Below are 15,487 nucleotides of genomic sequence, written 5' to 3'. Positions count from 1 at the left end.
TATTATTGATTATTGTTATTATTATTGATAATAAAAATAATAGAATAGAATACAGAATTTTTTAATTTGTTTCAATTTTTAACATCATCAAATAATACTTATAACAATAATAATAATAGGTGTATTATGATTATTATGATTATTTTATTATTATTATTATTATTATTACTACTACTACTATGAGTGTCATTGATGAATAATTTTGTTTTCAATTTTCATTCAATGCCATCCTTAAATGATGATGATGATAATAATAATAATAATAATAGGTTTATTGTTGTTGTTGTTGTTGTTGTTGTTGTTATTATTATTATTATTATTATTATTATTATTATTATTATCATTATTACTACTACTATGAGTGTTGTTGTTATTGATAAATCTTTTTTTTTCAATTTATCATTATCAGCATTATTATTCTTATTATTATTATCATTATTATTATATCATTCATAATAAAAAATAATAATAATAATACAGAGCGGAATATGGAATTTTTCAATTTTTTTCAACATCATTAAATGATAATAATAATAATAATAATAATAATAATAATAATATGTGTTTTACATTATTATTCTTATTCTTATTATTCTTATTCTTATTCTTATTATTAGATTATTATATTATATATTATAATATAATATATTATATTATATAATTATAATATATATTATATTTTATATTATATTATTATTATAGGTAGTTTTTTTATTTTCAGTTTTTTAACATGATCAAATAATAATAATAATAATAATAATAATAATAATGGTTATTATTATTACTATTATTTGTATTTTCATATTATTATATTATGTGTGTGAGCAGACATGACCTTGCTGTTGATATTTGATATATTTAATAATGCAGTTCCTCATTTTGACCACTGAGGGGCAGTAAACCATCGTCTCCTGTAGTGTCGCGCTTCAGAAACAAAACAAACACTTCAGATATAAATGTGACATTGAACAATTAAAAGAGAGTGGTGTTTGTTGCGTCTATTCTTTTGGGGGAGGCGGTAGAGATTTAGTTATATTTTGTATCTATGTCGCACGTTATTAATTTTTTTGTGTGTTCTGGTGCCACATATTAGGCTTTATAATGATATGAGGGAAAAAAATAAGAAACCGCTTTAATAGTTGTTCTGAGTTATATACAAAACGAACCGACGCCCTTACCCTGACCCCTTCCCCTGCTGACCTCCGCCCCGCCGGGCGGTCCCAACACACAGAGCGAACGCCCTGAATCGCTGGAACGCTTGGAGACAGCCAATCAAGTTGACTCCCTACTACGTTTGCACAGCTCTGGCAAAACAACAGCCCGTCTCAATTTGTTTCCTGTTAGCACTAGCATTAGCAACAGAGCCGCCGACAAAACCTAGCGTGTAAAAATGTTAAATTAACGACAGCGTTCATACCCGGTCGATGTTATCTTTGATTTGACGTTGGTGTTCGTTTGAAGGCAGAGCCAGTCGGAGCTGCGACGCGCCGTTAGCTGTCAAGCTGCTAGCTAACTGTAGCTAACATCGGCGATCCAGCAGAGAAAGATGGGGTCCATTCTGAGTCGCAGAATCGCTGGCGTTGAGGATATCGATATCCAGGCCAACTCGGCCTATCGATTTCCACCGAAATCTGGTAAGTGATCGGTAGTATCTCCCGGCTGAATTCAGATTCCATATTACCATGGATCATCTAAAGCAAGAACAGACATAGACACACGGAGCTGACGCTAGCTAACGTTAGTTGGGCTCTAATTACTGTTTATTTTCTGTTGATTGCCATCAGATAATTTTATTGGCGAGATAAGAATTGCTAACCCGATTATAAATTTGTCTGTCTGTCTGGTTCACATGTTAAGAAAGCTTTCAAAATTTACTGTGGTTTTTATAGCCTACATTGTGCTACTGCTGAGGACTGTCAGGTTAATGCAAACGGGTCTAATGTTATGTTATTGCAGTGTGATGGTAGCAGACTGAAGCACTGAATGTCTAACTCCAAAAATGGATGTAATGAAGTGGCATGTGTGTTTTATTCACATTAAACTGATGCTCCAAGAGCTGATGAGACACGACACCCATGGCAACAAAGGATTTTCAGCTTAAATGCCATTTCCTGTTAGTGTTGTGTTTCAGCTATGTTTAAAGTAAATAGTAATTAGTCTTACATATTTATTACACTCTCACTTTGCTATTGAGATATTTTCAATCAGTGAAAACAGTACGGTGTACACTGTAATTTCTCACTTTGATACAATGCCTTGAAAAATATCCACATTCAGTATCATGGGGAAAAAATACATTTTAATTTTCTTAAATCAAAGATAAATTTAACAAAGCCACAACGTGACGAGTTTTCTTCTCTTGGTTAGCAGCGGGGAACCGCAGAATAATTGTAGTAAACATTAACTGTAAGAGAGAGCAAGAAATGGCAAACTGTAACATGTATCAGCACTGCTGAAAATTATTATTGAAACCACTTAAAATATTCAATATTGATAACCATTTATAGATCAATTGATTTGACAACACTAGTACTGAGATAGATATGTCAATGTGAGACCAAGAAACCTCTGTTTAAAACCCATAAACTGGCCTTTCAGCTGGTCATATAATCTCCTGCACTTCCGTACACACATACGAGGACTGATATGGTGATAATGACGTTGCTCTTGATTTTATTCACTGTTATTTTCTTGTTTAGGGGTGATTAAAATGATTGCACTTGAACAGAAATCTTTTTTTGATATAGAAATTTACGTGCTGCAAATATAAAATGCTACAACACGTTTAGGCAGACATAATGACATAATAACAGTGGCATAGTGCTGATGTACCTCTGTTGGTATTTATTGATCCCATTTATGCAACCAAGCAGCCTTTATTGTCCTTTTTATCATCTGAATGATAGTCCTACATTACATGCCAAAAAACAGCCAAGCCAATTTGAAAATATAATAATATCGCTATCTGTATGTAGTTGTTTGGGGGTTTATGGTTTGTTAAGACTTCTGTGCTCCTGCCTCTGAAATGACTGCACTATTAAACGAGAGCTTAAACATGTTGCTCAAAAGAGTCATAATATTCAAAGTAACAATATATGGACTGAGTTACTGCTCACATCAATGCAGGTAGAGAGGTTTTATATTGCTCGCAGTGCCTTTATTATTTATTGTTTCCTTCTCTTGTCCTCAGGGAATTATTTTGCGAGCCACTTCTTCATGGGAGGAGAGAAATTTGACACACCACATCCAGAGGGATACCTTTTTGGAGAAAACATGGACCTGAATTTTCTTGGAAATAGGCCAGTGCAGGTGAAAACTGATATTTTAATCATAAAACAGCAACGTAGCATCGCAGCTCTACATTTCTTGTCAGTAATCGTAATAATCACACCATGTTGATTATTTCTAATCACATATCGTCCATATTTGCTGTTATCTCACTAGTTTCCATATGTGACGCCTGCACCACATGAGCCTGTGAAGACCCTGAGGAGCCTGGTGAACATTAGGAAGGACTCTCTGCGTTTGGTCAGGTGAAGATAACGAGGCCAACTGCGATATAATTACATTAAAAGCAAATAACTGTTTTAACGAAAACAGTTTCCATTGTGGCAACTCGTCACAACTGTGTCACGCCTCTTGATTCCAGGTATAAAGATGACTCTGACACACCGGTGGAGGAAGGCGGAAAACCAAAGGTCCAGTATGGTGTTGAGTTCACCTTTGACGCAGATGCTCGGGTGGCCATCACCCTCTACTGCCAAGCGTTTGAGGAGTTCTCCAATGGGATGGCAGTGTAAGAATTTGATCTCAGAACTCTCAGATTAAGCTTTATCTATTAGCATCACAAAGGGTGAACTGCTACTTAAATATTCAACTGGAATCAGACTTTTATCTGTCTTTCATTATTTAAATTTAAAAATCACATCTGAATCCATTTGCGAAACCAACATAGGGCACATCTGTCTGTCTGTGAGAGGATCAGTTGTTCAGATTTGAGCCATATAAACAGACGAGTGGAACTGACACAGCAGCGTCATATTAGTGAAAAATCTTGTGCCAGAGACATTTAATCTCTGTTTTTTGGGTAGTGAGATTCAGGCCTTAGAGCACAAGGGCTAGAATAGATACAGAGGGTCCTTAGCAACCACCAGTCGCCATGGATACTGCAGATAAGTCTTAGAAGAAGATGAAAGTAATAGTTCGTACCAAAGTTATTCAGTTATTATGAAATGAGACACAAAGATGATACTTCTTTCTGGAGTCATAGAGATCAGATATTACTACTGTTGTGCTATGATATTCACTTTTCTTTATTTCCATTGTGTCTATCCATTTTTAGGCACACTAATTTATATTAAGTATGTAAAGATTTTCCTGAATGATAAATATCTAGTTAGAAAAACAGAGTGCACTGTCCATCCAGGATTCCTTCACCCTCCTGCACGCTGATCACATTTCTCTGTAACATACTGTGCGCAGGTACAGCCCAAAGAATCCATCGCTGGTCTCTGAAACTGTGCATTACAAGCGCGGCGTGAGCCAGCAGTTCTCCATGCCGTCTTTCAAAATAGACTTCAGCGAGTGGAAAGAGGAAGATGTAAGTATCTGCAGCAGTTTGTTTCTAGGTCACACATCACAGCAACACTTAGTCTCCACCGGTGTTCGTTTATGTCTTCGAATATTCTGCTTTCACTTACACAGCACACTTTTTGCCAGAGGTCTACATCAGTGCATCAACACAACCTTTGACTTTTTTATTATAGGCTTTATTGAAACAGGGAAGGCCACTGAGAGGAAGTTCTCTTTTACAAGAAAGCCCTGGTTGTAGTACAGATAAAACAATAATAGGGGAACATAAAAGTTACACCATGTATCAACGAATCATAAAACAAACAGGGCAAGGACATCAGCGTAAGGGACAGCATCAGTTCACAGAGAGCACATGCATATACTGCTCCAAGTTTGTCAGAAAGTATTTAAATTGATTAAAAAGGAAAAGCTTGTCTTATTTTTGAAGCTTCTGCAGATTGTTCCACTTGTGTGGTGCGTAGTACTGAAGAGCCAGTCTCCCAGTCTCAGTGTTAACATGATGATTTTCAAGGACCAAATAAGCCTGGGACCCAGTGCTGAGTGAATTTTGCCCAGAGGTGTTTTATAAATTAATAGAATGCAGTGTTGTTACTTTCCTCACTGCCAATGACTGACACCCAACTTCCTCGTATAATAAAAAAGTGAGTAGAGTGGGCATCCCAAAGGCAGTGCTCATGCTGCAGCAGCCAGAGGGTCGATTCCAGCCCACAGCCCCTCGCTGCATGTCATTCCCTCTCTCTCGCCCCCTTTCATGCCTTAATACTGTCCTATCAAATAAAGGCAAAAAGTAAAAAAAAAAAAACCTTTAAGAAGTTGAAAAATAGAGGTAGGAGAGTTCATATAAATTACACCACCATAGTCAGTAACAAATAAAAATGGTTGACTGAACAATTTGCTTTGTACATTTCTGTATAATCCATCCCGTATTTCTACAGAAAAATGCCAGTTTTGCTTTTAAGATGTTTATGTGTTTTTATAAGCTGCTATTACATAACCATGCCTCATTGAACTGAAAAAAAAATACATGTATCTCTTCCCTTACAGCTGAACTTTGACCTCGACCGAGGAGTGTTTCCCATGGTAATCCAAGCTGTGGTTGACGAAGGGGACGGTAAGTTACTGTGTAACAGTCAGGACAGGATAGCTTTCATATTGAGACTTGTTGCACAAACATTAAGACCTATTTATGGAATTGTAACATAAAGTAGCAGGTCGACAGTCATGAGAAATTATACTAATATTGTCAGTATAAACAGTTAAATTTCAAGCTTAAATTTGCATTTGTACTAACCAGGACATTGTGTGTTCTTCTTAAGATTGCCTCGGACATGCTCACGTGCTTTTGGCAGCCTTTGAAAGAGTACGTATACATCTAAATAACGGGGTTCCCATGGGTCGTTGAAATCCTTAAAAGTTCGTCAATGTAAAGGAACATCTTGAAAGTTTTTTATAAAGATATTAATAGATATGGGTCATTGAGGGTGCTTGAATTTATATTTTGTGTAAGAATAAAAATGGATGTTCTTTTAATATTTTTAGGCGTTCAAGCGTTCATACACTCAAGCCTTTCTCTCTTTTAATTGTGATCTGTGAGCTTCTCTAAAGCCTGCTAGTTTTAATTATAAAATTCTTTGTTTATTGTACCAGTGATTAACTTTGATAAGTGTCTCAAACTCTGCTGTGCTGGCTTCTTGAATTTGAAGGAACTGGGCCTGGAAAGTCCTTTTAAAAGTCCTTGAATTTGTTGTTGAGAAGGCGTGGCAACCCTGAAATTAAAGTAGAAATATTTTTAGTCTGGATCAAAGAAGTTTCTACATGAGCTAAAACATGTTTGTTTTGTTTCTCACCTCCAGCACGTTGATGGCAGTTTCTCCGTCAAGCCTCTGAAGCAGAAGCAAATCGTAGGTTTATGAATGTTCCTCTTTCAATATTGCTAGTTAGCAAATTATTAAGCTGAATGTATAGTGAATATCCTCACTTTGCTTTTTATCAGTGGCTTTTTTTTTATTTACTTAATCACCCTAAATGCAATTGATTAAATTATGAAGGACTTACTGTTCGTGCTGCAGCATGTTATTGATGCAATGCAGGATGTTTAACGCAGAGCGTCAGTGACCCTCATACATATTTGCAGCTTTTGAAAAGACAAAGATCTGTGCTGAGACCCTTGGGAGTCTGGCAATAAAGCAAAGCTGTGAAGTAGACGTTGAATATAAACTTTCAGGGAGCTCAAAGTTATTTCACATATATTCAGTTTTTTGTGTAATTTGTCTTTAAATGTGAAACATTGTTAAAACAGATGGTTTTAATTTTAAGACAGCAGTGAGATGTATGAATCTATTTTCTGTATCACACTTCTCTAAAAATTAAAAAGGAAGACAAAACAAGACAGTGGATAGAAGATGTCATGCATTTTGCTTTTCCAGCTCCCTTAGACCTCGTTGCGTGCATGAACATAGGTTTCTGGAAGATAATTTGTGCTGTTATCTCTTTTCAGGTGGACCGTGTGAGCTACCTCTTACAGGAGATCTATGGGATTGAGAACAAAAACAACCAAGAAACCAAGGTTTCACTTAAAACATTACATTGAGAATGAGTCACATTGATGTGATAGTTTTATTTGTGTGACTTTTGATGTGATTTCTTTTTCCAGCCATCAGATGATGAGAACAGTGACAACAGCAACGAGTGTGTTGTCTGTCTGTCTGACCTGAGAGATACACTCATCCTGCCCTGCAGACACCTGTGTCTCTGTAACTCCTGCGCAGACACTCTGCGCTACCAGGCCAACAACTGTCCGATCTGCAGGCTGCGTAAGAACTGTTACAATATTTTTTGGAAAGTAGTTAAAGTGTGACATTGTTATCGTGTTTAATTTGAGCCTGGGTTCCTCTTATCAGCCTTCAGAGCCTTGCTGCAGATCAGAGCTGTGAGGAAAAAGCCCGGTGCTCTTTCCCCTGTGTCCTTCAGCCCAGTCCTGGCTCAGACTATGGACCATGAGGAGCACTCAGTAAGTCATGTACATCTGTGTATAATCAGATACAGTTAGCTAATGTGCAGCAACATCAAGGGAGGACTGGGCATGACTTTGGGCTGCACAACATATTTCTATCCTTATTGCAATATGAAGTTCTGCAGTAAAAATATTGTAAGGGGTGCAGTATTGGAACAGCTGGAATTCACAACTTTAAGTCCAAATATTAAGTCAGTTTTTACCTTAACATTTTTCAAACTTATAGCTCAATTGAAAGACTCATGGCTAACAGCTCTGACGCCTAAACTGGCAGTAACCCATCTTTAAATGAAATAGTTAAAACTCTTTTACAGTGTTTGTCATGAATATGCAGCAGTTTGTTTATCCGCTGTGCATCATCACCACGGTCCTCGTCTACGTCTCTTTGCAGAGCACAGACTCGGTTCCTCCCGGCTTTGAACCCATCTCGCTGTTGGAAGCTCTGAATGGTCTGCGGTCAGTGTCTCCTGCCATCCCATCTGCCCCCCTCTACGATGAGATCAATTTCTCAGGGGGTCTGGGAGGTGACAGCAGACAGCTGAGCTCCCCAGAACATTTAAGTGATGGAAGTCTGCAGAAGGGCAAAGTCAGCAAGTCACCTGACAGGTACGTTATACGCACACGCTTACAAAAATAGTACTGTGAGAAATCAGGTCAGGACAGGAAATGAGATCACAACCATCACTTTACATCAGGCTTGTTGTGCTTGGGCTTTTTTGTTTCCTTGTCCTGGTGATCAGCACATCTTAGTGATGCAGTCAGATGTGCCTCAGCATGTCGCATGGGTTTTCTTTCACATAACCTAAAACACTGGAATAAGGCTGACATGCCATCTTACACACAACTCTCTCCTTGTTGCTGTTATAGCTGATGGGGAACCTGCAGGCAGGTCTTTCAGCTGTGGTGTTTCATTTGCACTCGCCATAGTGTGACTGACTCATTGTGCTACTCTCAGAACCTGTTGCTGGTAGCATACAGTTAAAAGTTTCTGGGCAGAACTTGCCCTCATGAATTTTGATTCTGCAGTATGTGCACCAGTCTACATAATGTGTATTCAGACAGTTCGGCACAAATACACGGACTGCTACAGCCTTAGTGGGTGCTGCAGGTTTTCTTTCATGTGGGACAGTTGTCATGACATAATTGTAGAATGCAGCTTCTACATGCTGCTGGCCTAAAACCAGTTGTTTTCTTAATTTATTTTGAAGTCTACATCATTTCTTTTTAAAAGGTAGAGTTTTCATTTTTATGCGTTGAGTGTGCTGTATCTGTCCATCTGCAGCTAATCTCACATATTATTGGACCAGTCAGCCTAACATTTTGTGTGTACATTTATGGCTATTTTCGCTACCATCTTAAGTGTAAGGGAGCTGGGAGAGACAATTCCACCGTGCACGCATCGTCTAGAGTGGCCACGATTATCTCCCGCGGAGATGTGCACTCCACTGAGTGCATTTTTACAGATAGGGTTATAATTGGTCTGTGTAGATAGCTGTGATTGATTTAATAGCCTTTACCACTTGTATCTTTCTGTATTCACCAATTTTTTGCCTCGTCCCCCTCCACAGCACCCTTAGGTCTCCATCCTCTCCCATTCAAGAGGAAGATGAGGAGAAGCTATCTGAGATGTCTGACGCTCAGCCACACACACTGCTGTCCAGCAGCCCCGCCCCCACTGACGTAAGCCGCCACTCCACCACCTGATGTTTAAACTTTAACTGTGTTGCAAATAAAATCTTTAACCAGCTCGTTTCCTTCTTACTCCAGGCCACAGCCACCGAGGACGTGGCAGAGTCCCTGTCTCCAGATGATGGTGAGTTTTTTACTTTGGCAGTCAATAAACAGTTCATTATGTGACACTGGTAAAGTTGTTGGCTTTAAGAGTTACATTCATTAACATTTACTCTCCTGGGTGATCCAGAGGACAGGATGCATTCTGGAGGAGACATCCTACAGGACTGCAGCAGTGAGCACAGCAGCTTGACCAAAACAGAGAGCGACCCACCGGGCGATTTGTCTCTGCCAGGTAAGAGTTTCTCTCTACTGTTAAAGCCCCAGCAACCAGCAAGGAAAAGAAAGGAAGCAGAATATGTACTATGTATGTTATCGCTTATGTATAAATCCATGTACATTATCAGTCTGCACTTTCTGATGGCATCTTTTGGCAAATCAGATGGTCTAGCATTGACTCCTAGAATGAAGAGAATTGTCAACTACAGATCATCTGGTTCTTGATGGTTTATAACTTTTTTCTAGTTCTGGTTCTCTTAACATTTCTTTTCTTAAATCCAAGACATGAGGCTGTGATTCCCTGTGCTTTGCATCTAACCTGTGTGCTGTTGTGCTTCTCTGTTCCCTAACACTCCTCTTCTGTTCCCTACCGTCCTGTCCCTTCGTACCGCCTCACTTTGGGCAGCTCTCGGTCCCGATTCCTGCTCTATTGGTATGGAGGAATAACTGTGGTATGTAGGCTTTCCTGTCTGCTCTGCTTCTCTGCATATGAGCTCTACTGTGCTCACTGAATCCTGTTTCCCATAAATGATCATTCACATCTATCACAGCTAGAATTAAAAGATGCGGCAGGTATTGTCAAGTGAGTGTCGTATGATTACAGCAGTTTTTAATGCAGACTTATCTTATCGAGAACATTTCCTTTTTCACTTCTCAATGAACCTGTGTACACCAGGTATTAACATATGTTTCAGTGATCCAATCACAAGTGGACAGCAGTATTTTAAAACTTGCTCCTTTGGCTCTGATACAGCCGTCTCCCTCCCTGCCTGCAGTCCCCACTGTACTGGGCTTTGTAACAATGTCCCGCCTACAGCCCCCTCTGATTGGTTACACGGCACAAATGATAGCCAATCAACACTGACGCCTGTGCATGCTTTCACATCATGTCACTGCCGTTGTGTCTGTACAGCTGGAGGTATCACTGTCAGCAGTGATACCATGACTGTCTCCTTCCATCGGGCAAAACAATGGACAGTCACACAACACTTTATCCAATTCATTGTAAAATGGGCAAGTTATAGAGCGTTAGGGTTCTGTTACCAAAACAACTGGCATGCCCGGCACTCATGACATAGTCCTTGTTGGGGACACATCAGGACTCTGGATTTATAAAGAGATCCGGACACAGCGTTGGAGATAGGGTCCCAATTATTCCTATGAAAGTTGCTCAGTTGTGCATAAAGCCAAAATAACCTCAATTTCTATGGTATGATATTACCCAGAGCTTCTGTATTGTGGAGCCCATAGAGCAAGCACACTAGGAATTTATGGTGGCTGAGCGTGGCCAAGCAGCTAACTTCCAATTTAGCCCTCCTCTAATTTGAATGGAGATCAAAATAATTTTATCATCCAGCTCTTCTAGACTTAAAAAGGTTGTGGATCAAATCCAGTTGAACCGAGTCATTCTTTGGGGGTTGTGTTGTCTCTTTCACAATGTAAGTCTATAAGAAAAAGGTTTTTAAGGCCCCTTGGCATCATGTGACAGACCTGGAAGTTGGAATTCCATGTTTGGCCACTGTGTAAAATTGACTTGAGCGCAGTTCCCGGCTGTGTTATTAAGACACAGTAGTGTTTACACGACAAGATATAGCAGTCAAAAGTGTCCCAGTCCACCACAAGTGGTTTGAGTGATCGGATCATAATGCTTCCTAGTGGTTGTTTACACTAGGAATGCGCGCAGTTTGACATTTAAGCGATTAATTAGTTGGGTATTCATGTACAAGGCAGCTTAACTGGCATGCAGCAGCCTGCCACTAGTGGGTGCTACAGAGCCGTCAGACAGCAGTCCCCCTCCCCGTGGTAATGCTCGAGTAGACTGGAGTTTTAAAACAGCACAGCGGGAAATTGGAGAGATGTCCTCTCACAAAACCAGCATGGTTTGGCAGAGCTTTGATCTAGAAAATGAATTCAGCTTCAGTTTATTTTTTGAGATTTTTTAGAGATATTATTTGTTAACTTTAAGTGAATGCACATATATAATGTGCAGGGTTTACATTCATACTGCGCAACGCAAAATACCTCTCATTTCAGCTGAAATTTCATTATAAATTAGATGTTGTTTTATTAACTTTTAAAAGAACTGCTGTCATTTCTGTAGGATAATGTGCAAGGTTTATTGTGCCCCACATTTTAGAGGCAAGTTATTTATTTTAGACTTTTGACTGAGTTGCTGTCGTGTTCACGTTCATACCGCACGATGCAAAGTGCCTCGTACTTGGTTGTGATTAAAGGCTTCAAAGGGCTCTTAATGCACACAATATTTTTTGGGACAGTGTTTCACAAATTTAACAATAAATGGTACTAAATTTTGACTGTTTTCTCAGTGTTTTGATTAAAATTTTCATTTAGTCGACGGGGAAATTAGTCGCCAGGAACATCCCTAGTTTACACTTGTATTTAGAGATGTCCACTTGAGATCTGATCACCAAGCTCATATGTTAATACCAGGTGTAAACAGGCTCCGTGTAGTCTGAGTAGAGATGTCACTTTGAGGCGTGCTGCTCATCTGTTGCTGCTTCCTCTGCAGGGTCATCCGAGTCAACAGAAAGCCTGAAAAGTCAGAGCACAAACTGCTCCAGCCAGCCTCTCCTGTGTCCCACGAGCAGCCTTCATATGGAAGATGAGCACCTCAGCCCCTGACTCTCATCCAGCCTTTCCCCCCTCCCCTCCATCAGAACAGATTTATGCGTTACAAAGATGATCCAGTCCCTCTAATTCCTTATACCCTCCAGCCCAGTTTTCTGCTTCAGTGATCAGAGCCGAGGACGGCCCTGAAAGGAAGTCCACCAGGACAAGGGAGGACTGTCTATTCCATCAGTGTCTCTGACATTAGAAAAGAAAATTTGACTCCTGTTATGATTTTCTCAGTACCTTACTTTATGACTGATGTTTATAAAAAAGATATCGTTTCCCCAGCTTTGAAAACATTTCATTAACTGTCAGATGGTGTTCAGTTGTGTGTCTTGACCAGAGTTGTGGTCTAGTAATGTCGATTCCAGAGATATTTCACCACCTGTCACGGTGGCTTTAAGCACACTTACTTTAAATTAACTCTGTACCAATTGCTAAACACTAAATTCAGAAGACTTTATAAATACAGTTTGTGTTTAGATATTGTATTCATCAGTTAAATGCATTAATGACTCGAGAACGTATTTTTACAGCTAGGTTGATTTGAGTTATGAGCAGAAATTTGAGGACATATTAAGTATGTATCTGTGTGTCCATTTGAAGTGATTTTGCACTCTGCGACAAAATCGTTTATAATCCATTCCTTATAACAGAGTTTATGATGAGATGAGTTTAAGTTGTCTGCAAACATTTACATGTCACTTTTTTATCATTTCAAAATATGTGATATCTATGTATCATAACTGTACTAGAATCCTGTGTAGTTACTTCCAAAATTGTATACTTGCATATTACATAGAAGGAAAAAAAATCCAGATATTGAAATAATGGAACTAGATACAGTTAACATGCACATTATTTAAGACTTGGATAATCGATAAGAGCTACAGATTCACACCCTAACAGCTAAACTCAAAGATAGATAAAGCCTGCAACAAGCATAGATGCTCCAGCTACATGTATGCCGACTCACTATGGCACAGTAAGTGTGCTTGTCGTAGATGTGGCAGATCTCTGTACAGTCTTTTTGTGGCAATGCCAGTGTCTGCTTATGTGATGTAGCTGCAAAAAAAAATGGGGTTCCGGTGTTTGTGTGGCTGCAACACCTTTACACAATTGGGTCCTGTACGTATGTGTAGCGCCATGCATATAGATCTATGTGCCTTGAATTGATATGGCTGCCTGCTTGTTGCATTGGACATTAGTGTTCTTCTAAATGCTACAATATACAACCGTTGTCAGCCCGTAGACAGGATTTTTGATGCTGATGTACAGAGCCTTTTTTTCTATCGCAATCTACATGTTACTGGACAAATGTATCTTGTTATTGCAATATGAAATTGAACTGTTCATTTACTATGTTATGGCCATGTATCGATTATGCATTTAATCTTAGTATTTAGGTTCAAGCGGATTCTCTTAATGTGTATTTGATTGGAAGGACCACATCCAATGCAATAAGTGCAAACGTTGCATTTTAGTAATTGGGCTAGCATTTGCATGCGAATTTGTAGAGGCTGAAACGTCTCACTGCTTTTAAGTAAGTTATTTTGTCTTTTCCCCTCCTCCTCTTCTGTGCCATTTCAACTTGACACTGTGCCTTCCTGTTCCTGTTCTGACCACTATTGACCTGGTATCCAGGATAACTCCACAGTAGGTGGTTTGTGGCTCTCTGTAAAATCAATACCTGTCTTTCCTTGTGTGTATAGCAGCATGTGTATAACAATAAAGAACAAAGATTCAGTACTTCACCAGTTGTTTTCTGATTCATCACAATGCCTATTTGCTACTGACAGTACTGATGTTCTTTATTATTCTGCAGACTCAAATCTGTTAATATCCACTGATATGCCATGGTATGTTTTAAGATAAAGAACATGGCCAAAGATTAAACTTGGGACCTTAAGTATAATGACATAAGGCCATTACTTTGAGATTAATAGGATTTTCTAAAAATAATGATTCACCTTTTGTAGGTATTTCTTTTGGCATACTAAAGTATGACATTTTTTTAGCATACTATACTATGACTCTTTGGCAAACTATACTATGACTCTTTTTGGCATACTATACTATGACTCTTTTTGGCAAACTATACTATAACTCTTTTTGGCATACTATATTATGACTCTTTGGCAAACTATACTATGACTTTTTGGCAAACTATACTATGACTCTTTTTGGCATACTATACTATGACTCTTTGGCAAACTATACTATGACTCTTTTTGGCAAACTATACTATGACTCTTTGGCATACTATACTATGACTCTTTTTGGCTAACTATACTATGACTCTTTGGCAAACTATACTATGACTCTGGCATACTATACTATGACTCTGGCAAAGTATACTATGACTCTTTGGCATACTATACTATGACTCTTTTTGGCAAACTATACTATGACTCTTTTTGGCAAATTATACTATGACTCTTTTTGGCATACTATGACTCTGGCAAAGTATACTATGACTCTTTGGCAAACTATACTATGACTCTTTTTGGCAAACTATACTATGACTCTTTTTGGCATACTATGACTCTTTGGCATACTATACTATGACTCTGGCAAACTATATTATGACTCTTTTTGGCATACTATACTATGACTCTTTGGCATACTATACTATGACTCTTTGGCAAACTATACTATGACTCTTTTTGGCAAACTATACTATGACTCTATGACACAGTACTACGACATGTTTTGGTATACTGTACTATGACATTTTTTATGACATACTCTACTGACATTTCTTACATTACCATACTATGACTTTATTTGGCATAATGGACATTGACATTTTACATAACATACAAAACTATACTATGACTTTTTTTCATTATTTTGGACGACATTCTATGATATGACGCTTTATCATGATTTTGGACCACATACTATACTACGACAGTTTTTCGCCTTTATTGACAGGACAGACAGTGACATGGGGAGACAGAGAGAGATTGGGGACTGACATGCAGCAAAGGGCCGTGAGCCGGATTTGAGCCCGTGGCTGCTGCAGTGAGGCGATGCCTCTGTACATGGGGTGCCAGCACTATCCACTACGCTACCGACGCCCCTATACTATGATTTTTTCATGATTTTGGACCACATACTATACTATGACTTTTTTTTATTATTTTGGACCACATACTATACTATGACTTTTTTTCATTATTTTGGACCAAATACTATACTATGACTTTTTTTCAGTGTTTTGGACCACATTCATAC

At 38.6% G+C, this 15,487-nt stretch overlaps 1 protein-coding gene across 2 annotated transcripts; it reads left to right on the top strand.

Annotated features, from left to right (window-relative positions):
- Window positions 1–1,250: 1,250 nt before the first annotated feature.
- On the top strand, window positions 1,251–13,996 carry mgrn1b (mahogunin, ring finger 1b). 2 transcript variants are annotated; one of them, XM_049561515.1, is made up of 17 exons: window positions 1,251–1,634; window positions 3,191–3,309; window positions 3,445–3,533; window positions 3,650–3,796; window positions 4,483–4,600; window positions 5,638–5,704; window positions 5,910–5,953; window positions 6,447–6,494; window positions 7,091–7,159; window positions 7,247–7,406; window positions 7,494–7,603; window positions 7,998–8,212; window positions 9,175–9,286; window positions 9,374–9,419; window positions 9,528–9,632; window positions 10,023–10,068; window positions 12,147–13,996. In XM_049561515.1, exons 1-16 carry the CDS (start codon window positions 1,547–1,549, stop codon window positions 10,061–10,063), a joined length of 1,578 nt encoding a protein of 525 aa, XP_049417472.1. In that variant the 5' UTR covers window positions 1,251–1,546; the 3' UTR covers window positions 10,064–10,068; window positions 12,147–13,996. The 2 variants fall into 2 exon arrangements, with proteins under 2 accessions (XP_049417472.1, XP_049417471.1); XM_049561514.1 differs by lacking the exon at window positions 10,023–10,068 and having other exon boundaries at window positions 1,254–1,634.
- Window positions 13,997–15,487: the final 1,491 nt, after the last annotated feature.

The sequence above is a fragment of the Epinephelus fuscoguttatus genome, linkage group LG19 (assembly GCF_011397635.1).
Source record: "Epinephelus fuscoguttatus linkage group LG19, E.fuscoguttatus.final_Chr_v1".
NCBI classification, from domain to species: Eukaryota; Metazoa; Chordata; class Actinopteri; order Perciformes; family Serranidae; genus Epinephelus; species Epinephelus fuscoguttatus.
The sequence above is the reverse complement of the archived record's forward strand: the minus strand, read 5'-3'. Positions and strand labels throughout refer to the sequence as shown.